Below are 15392 nucleotides of genomic sequence, written 5' to 3' on the forward strand. Positions count from 1 at the left end.
TTGAGCCAATGTTTGATGTCACAGACTAAAGTCTTAAATTAGACCGAGTACTGTCTTGCATCTGCAAAACATTGAAGGATTGTCAAAGGTAATGTTGACACGCGTTTTCTTTTACCTAATAAAAAACTCAGTACCCCTTGAATCCACGGTGGTCACAGTGAAGTTTCTTTAAATCTGACGTGTTTTTTAAGCATTACAGATTGTAGCCTACAGTGTAAAAAATAGTTAATACATGTTTCAATGACTTTTAGACAGAACGTAGACTCGCTTTTAGACGACTACATTGATTTTTGACATTATAGCCCTCCTGCACGGAATTGCAACCATTTTTATCAAATTTATCCCTCCTAATTAAATTGACACCTGTGAATCATACTGAGTGTTCTTGAGCCTTGTAAAGCCTTGTAAATTGCCTTCATAAAGATTATGTTTTTAACTCGAAGGGATTTCATTCAAATGTGTACGATCATGCGATCATTAAGTAGAGTAAAACAGATGCTTGCCAAGCCTGGCTCTTTAAAAATGTCAATCTGTCCATATAAAAAATGTAGGACAGAAATACCCATCTTTAAAAAAAAAAAAAAAAAGAAAGATGGGCTGAGATTTGAGGTATTGAATACTTTAAGGTAAGTTACTTTGGACTCACAGATTTTGTCAAATATTAGTGTGTCAAGTCAACAGTGGTCTGGTGGTATTAGTTGGGTTATTGATCAGTGCTTCCAGCTTACTATTGAAATGGCATATCTAATTGAACAGTGTTTTATTTTGTTGCTCTATATAGAGTTCAAGCATCACAATTACTTGAACTTGATGGCCTTTATTCCAAGTCAGTCATTTCAGTCTGTATGGTTGAATCTGTGAGCCCCAGAAGTTGTATGGAAACAAAATGCAGACTATCTCTGATTACCTGGGGATTTCCAAAAATACGGTGTTTTCCTGAGGCATTGCCTCACTTCCTGTCTCTCTTGCTAATATTGGGTCAACCTGCCGCTTTTGGATATGCTAGCAAAACAAATACATAGTATATAAGACAAATACAGAAATTGTCAATCGAACTAATTTGTTATTTGTTTGTGATCATTGATTTAAGTAGATATGTTTTAAGTGTTGTTACTGGACTCTTTATCCATCATAAACTGGGACATCTGTACAGCTTATATGGTTAAAATATAATTAAATATATTTCAGAATGATTCAATTATTTTTCTGTTGAATAGCCTACCAATAACCCTATAATTAAAACCCCACCGGGATTGTACATAAAGCTATTTTTACTAACTAACTTTTATGTTCAATAACTTAATAATGTAAACCGTAATATTGTCCTCCTCATCAATCTATGCACACTGCTTATGTAAATATGGTAAACATTGTAAAGGAATCATCTGTTACGTAATTACAAATGTATTATCATGTTCATCTCAGCATTTTTGCACTACTTACCACTGCACTATTATAGTTAGCCTTGTATATATTAGTCTTTTTGTTTGTTTGTGTTTACATTTTGTGTTATACTTTTTGTACACTGAAAACTTGGTTAGGCTACTGAAGACACTCTTAGTGTGTGTAAGCATATACATCGCTGTCACGACCCGGCTCAGGAAGTAACAGCAAAAGATGGGAGACACACAGGGTTAAAGTGTAAATAATTCTTTTATTAACCAAAATAAACCAAATTAAATCAAATTGGACAAAATTAGTCCAAACTCCTCATTTCCAAACGAAGACCAAAGTCAAACAAAAATAACAGGGTACCTTCGGAAAAGTTCAGATATAGAGAAGGTAGAGCAGAGAGGGAGAGTGTGAAATGGCAGGAGGTTACTCCAATTAGGGGTGCAACAAGATCACATGGTTAACACACCTCCAAGACAAGCACTACTCAAGAAAACATTATATCCATTGACCTTGCTGGGGCATCACATGGCTATTAAAGCAGATTCTGTTTCTGATTATATCCAACACCAACTTTGCAGTGTGTTGTATGAAAATGGTTTAAACTCATTTCAGATGTGCAGTACACAGATGCTTGACCAGTTATGATAACATGAACAGTGACAATGTAACAGATGTAAAAAAATAAAACAATAAAATAATGTTTACTGAGAGGCTGGACCTTTCTTTGACTTTTGTGATACTCCTTGCATGGTCATTCAAAAATAATCAGTGATTTACATTTACATCAGATGTTCAACTGTCTATTTTAAGGTAAAGTGAAAGTCAGATTACCACGCTGCAGACAGTCGCCTATAGTCAAGACATTTTAAAGACATTTTTATAGAGTTTTTTCTCCCCCTAATTTAACAAAAGTGAAATAGATTCAATTTAACTTTATTTGTAATGTGATGTTTCCACGATTGTTAATTTATTGATGTATTGTTTTGGTTTAAGGAAGTTACCGCAACAGCAGTTAAAAACTTAATGGATGATATTGACTTCATTTTCAGGTAGTTTTGGTATGTGAAGAGGTTTGGTGTTTGACCCACTGCCCTGAAAACGATTTGTTGTTTTATGATAAAATGAAAAGCTTATTCGCCTTATAAACTTTATTATGACAAACATTATTGTGAAACAGTGAAACTCTTATGTAACACTAAGCATGCAATTTTCATTTTTCAGATGTAAAATATGGAAAGGATGACGTCACAGAATTGAGGAAGTTGTACTGTAATCGTGAAGATTTGGCAAGCACTCCAGCGCCACCTGCAGGTCTTACTGCAAATACACAAACATTAATGCAGTTGTTGCCGCTGAATACACTGATACCAGGATCACTTTTCCTGACACAAGCTAATGACAGCTTGTCAACCTTCAATTCCTAACCCATACTATAAACTATTAAAATGTGTGCAACTTTTACGTCGTCTTAAAAAAAGAGAAAAACGTCAGACACTACTTCAGACTCCAATCCAGTAGGTGACGTTAGTTTTCCGCCATCCAGATGTAAGGAAGAAGAAGGAAGTATTAAATACAAACATATCCAGTTTGAAAGTCCAGGGATAAGACTTTGATCCTCTTCACTGTGGTGAGAAACTGTTCAAACAACTGTTTTTTTTGTTGCAGCAGCGATATGCCTACATTTGTCATAGCAGCTGATTGTTAAATTAAGTTTGTTGTCAAAGTTCAAACAGAGAAAAGTAGTGCGCGCACATCCATGCAAAATGTATGATTACAGGTGTAGAACAAACAATGTATTAACTGTCTAGCTCCAAATGAGTAACTCGTAGTTGTTGGATCGAAACGTTGCCGTCTTTAAAATAAAGTTGCTCATTGGGAGCTGAACAATGTGTGATCCTTTCTCTTTTTTTTAGTAGTATAGTAAAGTTTAGTAAAGTATGAAGTTCGTATGTAATCGCTTCACACCGTGGCTTCTAAAAACGCATTCTCTTCCTTGCTACCTTATTGTCCAATAAAATGTCTTTGAAGAAACCCCAAACTCACACACAGATTTCAGGAAAAACAAAAACCTATTTTTACCACTCTATTAATGTGATGTTATGTGCTATTCTGTCCTACGATGGTAGTTGTCAGGTCCAACATGACTGAGGTAAGTCTTCAACAATGGGGAGAGGGGTCCGGTCAGAGAGGTGTTGACATGTGGGTCCTCCAGTCCCCCCAGCTGCGGGTGGAGGTTCTCACCCTGGGAGCCATCATCAGGTCTGTGTGGTGCAGGGGAAAGGATGGTCAGATGAAAGACGTAGTCCTGGGATTTGATGACCTGGAAGGTAAGAATGCAACAGTTGCATTCTGCTATTCTGCTATTCTTCCTCCAATAGCAGTAGACATTACAAAAAGAAGCAGACAGACAAACCTGCACACTTCATATAATAGGCTGCTACTTTTACATGAAACCTAAAATATAACTGCATTTGCTGTAGCATTTTATATACTGTTTAGTATGTACACAACTGCAGCTGAGCTTATCTGAATGTTAACCAGTCATCGACCTCAATCCAGGCAGTGACAAGTCTGCATCCTTCCTCAGGTTCCCTTGGGTGAACCTCAGGAAGCCATGATGCGAAACACATTATTCACTCCAATGTTTTATATTGATTTCAAGTTAAACTAAACTGGCTTAGTGACCGCATGGACTCACTGTAAGTTGGATTTAAGCCATTTATTGAATATGTAATATGTATAATGATCCATGCATTGTGTTGTGTTTTCAGGTTATATGTCAGATAAGCGGTACCAGGGAGCTGTTGTGGGCCGTGTGGCAAACAGGATTGCACGAGGTCGCTTTGTAGTGGAGGGAAAGGAGTACAAACTTGATATTAATAACGGACCTAATGCTTTGCATGGAGGGCTGCGGGGCTTCAACAAGGTAAGACTGTGAGAATAGCTTCCTATATGTGTTTGTTCCACATGAACTGGCATAGGTTTATCTTTTCTGCAGTTGTAAAATACCATCTGTTGTCTCTCACTTGTATAGGCTTAACCAGCTAGTTGCAGGTAAACTATTTGTCCTTTCATCCCTTTAGTTTGAACTGAGGCATGGTCGTCTGTTTGTGCCTGTAATTGCTCCTCATTAGTAGCTATAATCCACAACCAATTATTAGACTTTTTGCTATTTTGTGTTTGCAGCACACAGGTTGTAGCTGTAACAAACTGCATCAATGACGCTGTGAGTGTGCTTTTATCACAGCAGTCCGCACATACAGTACGGTGGACATAGGCTATTTACAGGATTGGCTATATACTGTCTTCATCAACACATTCACACATACCAATATTATACACATGAATGTGTGTGCTTTTGCTTTTATCTTGCTGTGCACGTTTGTTTGTGTGTTGAATATCCAGTGGCTTCTCCCTCCTAATTTATTTTTAAGATTTTGTTTTGGGGAGGCTTTTTTGTCTTCATTCGAGATACAGGTCAGTGGATAGAGTCAGAAATTGGGAAGACAGAGAGTAGTTTAAGGTAATGAGATGCGGGAAAGGCACCACATGCCAAATTCCAACCCTGGCCACCTACTTAAGAGGACTACAGCCTCTGCACATGGGGAGTCGACTAACTACTAGGTCACAGGTGCCCCCGTGGTTCCTATTTATTGATGTTATTAAGATCAAGCTTTATTGAGGCTCGAACAAACACAACTTTATAGTTGCACTGCTTGAGGGATTCAGTGCAGTCTCAATGGATGGAACATGTTGGTATTTTTTTCTTAGCTGGTGATTTTGATCAAACAGACCCAAGTTATCTTTCTCAAAATTGCCGGGAAGAAAAAATCTCATGTCTGTATCATGTTTAACACACACACACACACACACACACACACACACACACACACACACACACACACACACACACACACACTATGGCCAATCACAGATATCCCCCTACTTCTCCTGCCTCTTACCTTTTTGCAGATTAAATGTTATCTCTGAATGTTTCCAAAGTCTAAAGACATGAAGCTTAGGTAAACTGTCAGCGGGTCCCTCTACTCTTGACTATGTGTATAGCTAATGGTTTTAGATGTAATTGATCCCCTATAACAACTTAGAATACTACTATGTACTTATTAAAACTGCATGTATGCCTGTTTCTCTTTAGGCTGTCTGGCTTGCTAAAAAAATTGAAGGAGGGGTACAGCTGAGTCTTACAAGTCCAGATGGAGACCAGGGTTATCCAGGAGAGGTTCAGGTCTCTGTCTCCTACACCTTACAGGTAAACACATCTGCTTAATAACTTCAGAGCTTTGCCACTGATCATCGTGAAAGCATCCCAAACATCATTAAAGAACTCTTGAACACAAAGAGCTGTGGCTCAGTGGTAGGGGTCTCAACCAGAAGGTCAGGGGTTCAGTCTCCAGCACCTGCAGCCCTATGTCAACATGTCTATGAGCAAGACACTCACACTCAACTTTCTTGCGCTGCTTCAGCAGGGTTATGTTTATTTGTATGTTTGAGATTAGTTTTACTGATGGACACTGAGTAGGAAGACTATCAAAGTGCTAAGCTCAAGTTCATTTTTTCATTTACCATATCTGTTGGTAAAACCAACCCTAGTCATAAGAGTTATGTAACAGTTTGGACTTTTACAGTCTCTTTGATTCTTTCTGATAAATGTATGGCTTTATAAGTTCAGAGAATATTTTACATTTATATGTTTCTCTTTAGATTCACAAAGGAACAGTGGATCTCAAAGAGTATCCAATGTTTTTTTGCTGTTAATTAAAGTTTTTCTCTAAATGTATTGCCTCAGGCTAATTTTTTTCACATTGGTCCTTATAAATATTTGTCCATTTAAAACAATCCCTTGTATATATAATTTTGAACAGAATTCTGTTCTCTGAGAATTTTGCTTTTGTGTTTAGGGGGAAACACTGACGGCTGAATACCAAGCCCGGTCTACCAAAACCACCCCCATTAACCTCACCAACCACGCCTACTTCAACCTGGCTGGACAGGTAAAGGCCAATTATCCAAGTCATCAGGGATGTATTTGTTTCAGAAAGTTTTGTTTCAGGAAAAATACTATAATTATATAAAGGATGGAATACAAAAGGAAAGATGAAGTTGTTTTAGTTAAGCTGGGTGTACACTGAAATTTCAGGTCGATTTTGACCTGTTTTTTATTTTTTGTGTGTGTCCCAGTTAAGAGATGCTTGTAGGAACCTCTATCTTTTGATCTTGTCTTATGGATATACTGTATGAATATAAGCCCTGCAGTAACCTAAGGATGCTTAAACTGTAGCATCGACAACGTTAAGTAACACAAGCCTCAACATGAATACAGAGACAGTAATTCCTTTGAAACAATTTGAATATCAGATGGTTTTGTAATTTGAAAACAATGACCACGCCATCAGGAGGTCATATATTATCTATACTAGTATACACCTACATCTATACTATTCATCCTGTGCATACAAAAATAATAACATGTATTCCTTCATAATGAAAAGCCAAGACCTCATCAGAAACTTTGTGGTGTGTGTGTGTGTGTGCGTGTGCGTGTGTGCGATGAACAGGGGGAGACTGATATCTATGACCACCAAGTGTCCATAAATGCTCAGTCCTACCTGCCTGTGGATGACACATCAATTCCCACAGGTAAAAAGAAATTGCATCGATGTTTTCATACTACATCATGTTATGCCTGAAAAATGATAAGGATCTGACTTTTTTTTTTCTTCACAAATAATGATGCCTCTTAGAAGGGGTATACAACTGAAAATGCTGGCATTGGGTTTAAATGTTTATCAGTTATTAAGAAAATAGCTTTTTTTTCTTACACAGTGACCCAGACTGCCCTCTGGTGGGCTGTTTTTCAGTAAGGTTTAGTTTGTCCTTGACATCTTACTTTATTTGTGATGATTCATTTTAAAAGGAGAAAGTAAATATACAACACAGGTGTTTTTATTAGCCTGAATCTTTTATTTTATTTTGTCATAAGTGGCAGTAATCATAAAAGTATACATTTTATCACAACACTGAAGCAGTTTAGGTTAACACAAAAAAGAACACTTCAAAAAGAGGCTGAACATAGGGTGTGTTATGTCATTACAACAAATCACAGTCCGGGGATTGTGTGAGGGAAGACAGTGTGGCAACTACTAAATTATCTTTGACTTTTATTGCACCAAATACAACAGTGATATCATGAAACTTTAAAAAAGAGGTCTCCACCTTTTCTATGTTGTATTATTTGAAAATATGAAACATTCATTCCTTTAAAATACAATACAAAGCATGTTTAGTGTATGTTGTGCACTTACATTTTGAATGCCACATCCACATGTCAGATGCTTTTTCTTGATGTCCTCTCAGTTGTTTGACTGGTTTAGGAAACCAGGCCCTCTTGATTTTCATTTAACAATATTAGAATATGACCCTCAGGGGGTTGAAGAATCATGAAATAACAAACTAAACTATTCACAGGAGAGATCCGAGGAGTGGAAGGCACGCCCTTTGACCTCCGAATGCCTGTTTTGATTGGCGCTCGGCTGAAGGAAGTTCCAGGCCCAGGTTTTGACCACAACTTTTGTCTGTCATCACCCAGAGATGCCTGGACAGAGAGGCATGCTGCCAGGTTTGCTGTATCATTTTTTTGTTATCACACAACCACACACATAACAACACAACACTTGTGCCATTGTGTTTATTATATTTTCACCATGAAACTTCTCCATTTATCTCAGAGTGTGTCACCCAGCCAGTGGGCGTGTCCTGGAGGTTTCTACCAACCAACCAGGGTTGCAGTTTTACACTGCCAACTATCTGGATGGCTCTATGACAGGAAAGGCCGGGTGTCGGTATGGGAAGCACAGCTCCTTCTGTCTTGAGACACAGAATTGGCCTGACGCTGTCAATCAGGTAGGGGGATAATACTGTAGCTTCTCCCATACAAAACCGATGTTTGAAGTGCTGTGTTGTAAATGCAGGAGGGGACTACTCACACACAGAACAAAACAAGAATTCAGATGAAGGTTTAATGATACAAATGATTTAGTCCATGTTGGACTGCATCCATGTAAAATGTGATGTGCATACTGACTCATTCTATAAGTGGGGGACTCTCCTGTCAGGAAACAGCTGACTTGGCACACCAGTTCCTTCGTAAACAAATTTACATTTGATATGTAGGCTTGTACACTTTGAACAGGACCAAGAGGTATAGAAAGTCGATGAGAGTCAAAGAACAAAGGACTCATCATATCTTATAAGAAATATGAGTCACATAACCACAGCGATTTGGAATTATTATATAAATACCCCCTTACAACCAAATATGAAATGGTATGATTGTCTTCTAACCGCTACATTAAGATCAGCATTATTTGTTGCCTTTCACTCTCTCTGTATTGCTGTTTGTCTGATGAGCCTTCTTTGCCTTTGCCTGTCTTTAGGCTTCGTTTCCTGATTGTCTTCTGTGTGCTGGTGAGGTCTACCATCATATCACCCGATACACTTTCACCACTGCCTGATCTGAACTTAACTTACTGCAACACAGCAGAGTAGGAATCTCAGTGTTATTAAGTGGAAAATGAAGAGCATTATAACATTGATAAAGATTATTATTATTTTTTTGTTTCAATTTTGGGCGTATTTTGTCTTTATTTTAGAGACAGGCTAGAGTCAGAAATCGGGGACAGAGATATTGGGGAATGACATGGAGCACTGCAGCCTCCACACATGGGCAGTGTGCATTAACCAATAGGATAATGGTGCCCCAAAAAAGATTGTTTTTAAAGTAAAGACCACAGCTATTGCAGTCTTTGCAGGCAGAATGATTAGTGTTGATACGTTAGGTAAGGGGCAGTAAAAATATGCTCATAATATGAACAAAAAAAATGTGTTTAAGTCCAATCCTGTGCAATGAAATTCTGTATTAAAATTAAATTATAAAATGAAATGATGGTTCTATTGCTAATTTGACTATAGCATGTTGTTTCTTCAGTGTTATATGGGCCATTATTCATTGATTGGTTATTGTTCATCAATCCCATTCATTCATGTAATTGTTAAAGGAATCAGAGAGTAGTCAGGCTATGTACATTGTTCCTTTTATGTAACATAATTCTCATGCATGTTCAACAGTTTTACATAGGCTAAGCTATTTCTAGAACATTAGGTGAGGAGGTAAGTTTCGGTGAAAGGGTAACCTACTGTTCTGCCAAGAGGCACATGTTGCCATGGCAACCTCTTATCTGCACTCACAGGCTTTCAAAATCTGAGATTTCATAGGACATGATAGAACTTGTGTGCCTCGATGCGACAGAGCTGGAGAAACAAACAAAAAATGGAGCTTATTAAAACACTTTATGTAGCTTTCCGACAATTTTGTTTTATAGCAAGGTAGCTTTTATTTGTCAGTGGGATGAAACAGCAGTGGCATTTTATGCAAGAGATCTTGGGTTCCTTCTGTTAATTAAACCACAGTCAGAAGAGAGAAACATACAACATCAACCCTTGATGTACATTAATTCAGGTTTTTTTTTTCAAACTTTAACTGTGTTGTATACAGTATAAAGTGGTAACAAACTTATACAGAAATGTTCCAGTCTTCTCCTGTCAAATGCTTTTACACTTCATGTTACATTTAAAGATTTACACACATTCACTGATTGCAGAGGATTCTTTGTATTGTGTCCATAGCAATTTTACATTGGCTCACTATAAAACAAGATTGTGGACTGAGAATGTGACCTTCAACCTTCTGATTGCAATAAGACTGATTCTACCACTGAGCCACAACCACCCTGTGTATCATCCTAATGCAACTTCAGATATTGTACCTCTTATCACTGACATGAATTCCACAACCTTTTACCCAAATATATTTTCAAATAACATGATCAGTACAAAAGCTAAAAGGGAATAAAAGGCTTCTTTGACGACTCTAACTCACACATTTACTAAAAAAATCTCTGCTACCTTAGCCACAATGACGTCACAAGTTTTTGATTTCCTGCAGTGTAACAGTTTTGCCATGCATCCTCAATTTTCACCCAAAGTCTGTTTTACCTGTTAACTATTGAAAAAGTTTACTATATTTGAAGAAATGTGATTTCAGTTAAATTGAAGTAAAACACTTTTAATATCACATTTTATGTATTGTCTTTTGATTTATTAATGACAATTTTGAAATGGTCTGCTAATTCAATTAAATTCAACTGTTATAAAACACATTTCCAATGGTAGCTTAAGAAGTAAAAACTCACAGTGAAACTGTCCATTTAACTTTTTGTTTTGGTGTAAAGATGTTTAAAAACTGAAATGAAATTTATTATTTTATTTTACAATTTAATTTAAGCTCCCCTTAATTTCCACAGAACATGTGCCAAGCTATATTGATTATTTGTAAATAAAAATAAAAATAAGGCAAATGGAAATATGAGTATTAATGTAGTCTTCTATTAAAAATATGGGTGTTTAACCATGGACAGGAATGGAATTAAAGTGCTGTGTTGAAAAACAGTCCTGAGAGAGTTTGACTGTCAACAAAATATCTGAGTCTGTTTGTGTTTTGGTCCAATAATGCATTCTACCATCCTGACCCAGCATCTGCCCCTTGAGGTCATAAAGAAAGTAAATAAAACATGATTCTTGATTCTGTTAAGTCACTCAAAATTTCATGTGATCTCAAACAAGTCAGACAAAAAATGTTATATGTAAATCTTTGCAAAGAATAGCGTGTCTTAGAAGAGGATGTTGAAAAGACAACAATGAGTGGTTAGAGAGAGCCTGCTGCAGGAACAGAAAACTGATGAGGTGGTGAGTGGGAGGGAGAACCTGGCACGTAGCTTCACTCTGTAAGAGTAAGAGAAAGAGAGTGGAGCCGTGCGTGAATCATGTGAAGCTGCACTGGGAACAAACTGCGTTGGAAGTGAGATTTTGCAAGCCCCCCAAAAAATATATTGTTACATAAGAGAAAGTTGCAGCATTTCCAATGGTCACACTAAACTGAATTTCATTCTATGAACTGACAAATAATTTATTATAGCTTTGGCAGTTTAATTTGAAAGATATTTTTAAATTCTGCTGTTTGTTATTATGTACTATTAAAAAGTACTATCTCTTTAACGACAGATACTTGTAATCCGCTCTGATGAATCATAGTCAGCTCTTCAGAATAAAATGATCTTTGCATGCGAACAGAGCTTCATACTACTCTGTAGCTTTATTTAATTTGAAGCCTTTTTGTTGGGATTTTAGTTTAGTTTTAGTTTTTTAGCAGGCCAATGATACTATTGGGCAGATGGTGAGCATCTAGGAGCCAAGCCTAGTTCAGGACAGACATTTAATTCAAAATTCATGCTATGTTGTTTTCATAGATTGTGAAATTGTCAGCCAGACTGTCATTGGTCAGTGCTCTGTAGGTTACTGACTACCTTATTAAAGTATTGTGGTTGTCTTTATTCCACATAATATAGTTTTAATATTCTCAACAAAAATAGTTCAGCCTATGAAAAGTTCAGTTTTCCAGCATTTCATAAAAAAAGACAATTCAGTTAATTGACTCAAAAATCAGTGAAGTTCAGGTTATGACATTTAATTCTGAGTATGAAGCTAATTTATATTTACTTGTACATCAGTTTAACAGCAAAAGGAGGAAACGCTGACATTATCAGCCAGTTCTGTTCTCTTTGTGCTTGGTATTACATTTTAAAAGTGCAGTATTTCATTCAGAGTTACACAGTTATTTCTGCTTGGTACCGTCGGCCTCTTTTTGTTTGTTTTTGAATATTGCCGTAATAAAATGAAAGCGAAATCAGAAGGCAATTGGTAAGGTAGAAAACTGGACACTGCATATAATTTCATCTTTTAATTTAGACAGCAAGCTTGATAATCAGCATTGTAAGGAGCTGGTCTTTATGTGGTCACTGCACTGTGTGGTTTTGTACATTTTCACATTACACTGTCAAGATAAGGACAGGTTGTTGTGACTTGTGTAAATGATGTACTGTTCCATGCATATTTAACTGTAAATGATATACAGTGGATGGTTAAGAGTTCTAAATCACCAGCTTTCTTAATTATTGACATTTTTCTTATCAAACATTAAGGGCACAATAACACTCTTAAGTCAAGTCCTCTGCAACTTTTTGCCATCTAATTAACCAATTCTTTAAAAATGCAATGCTTTTAGTTTTGCATACATATACAAATGCATGCTTATTTTGATACTGATTAGTATGTCCTCTCCACCACTTCCCACCCATTATCAATGTGTGTGTGTGTGTGTGTGTGTGTGTGTGTGTGATATGAGAGTACGTATCACACCCTTTTTTGAATAATTACTGCAAGTGAAAGAATCATTTGATAATCTCATCTTTCAGGTACAGTCTTGTCCAACAGGCCAAGCTACCTGAGGGTTGTTCCTAATCATAGCGTCCTTATGAAAACACGTAGCGTGGGAAAGTAAAATAGAGTAGGATTAAGTAGGCTATCGTCTACGGGGTTTGATAGGGAGAAACAGGAAATGACAGTGATATTGCATTATTCTGTTAGTGACCTCACTCCAAGGCAGCAAAAGCTTAGCCACAAGAGCACAAACACAGTACACACTCATACATGTTAAAACCACATGTATGCAATACACAAGACAACAGGTTTGTGCTTTGGCTGCAAGCTTGAGATACTCAGACCAGTGCTGACAAACCGACACATTTTTATGCATGCAAGGGTTAGTTTGTGTCTGCAGATGGGATTATTTGACAGCAAGAAAGGTGATGTTAATGTGTGTCAGTTTTCAGGTATTTGGCTAATGACCAAAATATAAGACAAATAAAAATAGTGACCCAATGGTTCAAATGATTGCCCTTAAAATTTGCAGGTATTGATTTGAATAAATAAATCAAGCCTTTACTGACCCATGGGGAATTAGCCTTGCACTGAGAGCATAAAACCCCAAGCTAAGTGACAAAAGAGGTCGAAACCATACAGGTCTGCAAAAATGGTAAGTGGACTTGAGTTTGTAAAGCGCTTTTCTAGTCTTCTGACTAGACTTCAAAGTGTTTTTACGTAGCATGTCACACCTATCCTCAACCTGAACCCTCAACCTTCCGGTTGAAAGACGACTAATCTAAATGCTTTCTTCCCTTATAACGACTGTCATGGTTCTGCCAGAGAGAAAAACTTTAAAAAAGCAAATTGGTTGACTATGGAGTTTTGAGCTCTGTGAGTCTTTGATAAACTTACATATGTGAAGAGGTATGTCCAGACTTTCCAAACTTTGATGGCCCATTTTGCAGGGATGTCATGAAGTCATGTGCACGCACACATGTCTGAATATAAAGTATTTACCATTCCTGTCTCTACACTTACACTTGTAACATTAGTGCAACATACACATACATATTTTTTTTATAGGTTTTTCAAGTAAAAAATAACAAAACAGAAGGGCAAATTAAAAGTCTTTAAGAACACCAAAAGACATACAGAAAAACAGATCAATTGTTTTGCATTGAAACACCAGAAGAGCAAATAGCAACCTGTTGCAACACAGTCTAAACATTTGATTAGAATATACAGTAAATCCCTCCCTAACAGGTAATCAACCCATCTTCGATTTTGGGGTGGCACCAGCTGCACATATTCTGTAAAATTATTACTGAAATAAATTGTAGACGCTGTATACATATGAATTTACAGGAAAAATGATACTACCCAAATCATGTTAATGTTTAAATAAGTAAAATTCAGTTTCACGGCTCATTTAGATGAACCAATAGGTGAAGTTTCAGAATTGCTTGGTAATACATTCCACCAAAAATATTCTATTCTATGTTTAACTTTATCCACCTCACTCCACCAAATTGGGATTGTTAAACTGACACCAACACCAAAACAAGACACAAAGACAGTGATATATAATGTCTTGTTATATTTTATTTTCCTCAAATAAGGCAAATAGTCACAATTTTACACTTGGGTGTGTGAATTACTGCAAGGCTACCAATGCCAAAATAAACTAGGTGTTGACGTGTTTTTCTTAGCTCTCCTTTTTTCTCTTTTTGCTTTTTCCTCCCACTTGCTATACAAGTAAATATTTTGACTTTGACCAAGAAAGCCATTTATTCCTGTAATACCTCGGTTGGTGGAGACATTTTTTCTTGGTGGACAAATCAGGGGCCTGCTGTCAGCTTAAGCTAACTAAGTTAAGTACCTAGATGCCTCCTTTCTCCACAGATGACCTCTTCAAACTGCTGCAGCAGGTTGCAGTTTTTGAAAATAAAGTTCTACATTTGGAAATAAACGCAGAAGTGAATGGACCCTGTGAAAAGAACAGCGCTCTTCTGCTGATTCATAACAAACTGGAGGATGCTAACATTTAGCTAATGAGCTCTGATACAGCTCCCACCGAACAGAGGGACTGTGAACCGGGTAATACATCTGCCAGCATCAGTCCTCCCTGGAATGCTCTCAGGGCAAAACCCAAAAGTGCATCAACTGCTACATGGAGACGTCCAACTGGTAGAACCCAACCCTTCAGCATCAGTCCCTGCTGAACTGTTATTTGTTAAGGCATGCAATGATCTTGCATTGCACTTCACCCAAAAAATTTAACAGATTAGACAGACTGACTGTAACTCCTGTACCTCAGATTAAAACCCCTTTAGCTAACCTGGTAGATTTTTACCTTGTAGATCCTGTCAGACATAGTTCAACACCTCAGGTCCACAACATGCAGCCTTGACATTCTGCCCACAAGCTTTTTAAAAAATGTTTTTAACTGTGTTGCACCAGATACTGCAGATAGTTAACAGCTCTCTTACGACAGACACTTTTCCAAAGTCGCTAAAGACAGTAGTCATCAAATCCCTCCTGAAAAAGAGTAATCTGGATGCCAGATCACTTATCAATTGATAACTACAGGCCCATATCAAACTTACCTTTCTTAGGCAAGATAATTGAAAAGGCAGTTTGTGCAACTTAACACTTTTATG

General features: G+C 37.2%; 1 protein-coding gene across 2 annotated transcripts; it reads left to right on the forward strand.

Moving 5' to 3' along the window:
- The first annotated feature begins 11 nt into the window (after window positions 1-11).
- galm (galactose mutarotase) lies at window positions 12-9355 on the forward strand. Of its 2 annotated transcripts, none has more exons than XM_079363520.1 (11): window positions 12-88; window positions 2617-3022; window positions 3529-3544; window positions 3608-3722; window positions 4167-4321; window positions 5552-5665; window positions 6315-6407; window positions 6972-7053; window positions 7882-8032; window positions 8142-8316; window positions 8850-9355. In XM_079363520.1, the coding sequence occupies exons 3-11, from the start codon at window positions 3536-3538 to the stop codon at window positions 8925-8927; spliced, it is 972 nt and encodes a 323-aa protein (XP_079219646.1). In that variant the 5' UTR covers window positions 12-88; window positions 2617-3022; window positions 3529-3535; the 3' UTR covers window positions 8928-9355. The 2 variants fall into 2 exon arrangements, with proteins under 2 accessions (XP_079219646.1, XP_079219645.1); XM_079363519.1 differs by having other exon boundaries at window positions 2617-2706; window positions 2939-3022; window positions 3529-3722.
- The last annotated feature ends 6037 nt before the right edge of the window (window positions 9356-15392 follow it).

This window comes from Symphodus melops (genome assembly GCF_947650265.1).
Source record: "Symphodus melops genome assembly, chromosome: 15".
In the NCBI taxonomy this organism is placed as follows: domain Eukaryota; kingdom Metazoa; phylum Chordata; class Actinopteri; order Labriformes; family Labridae; genus Symphodus; species Symphodus melops.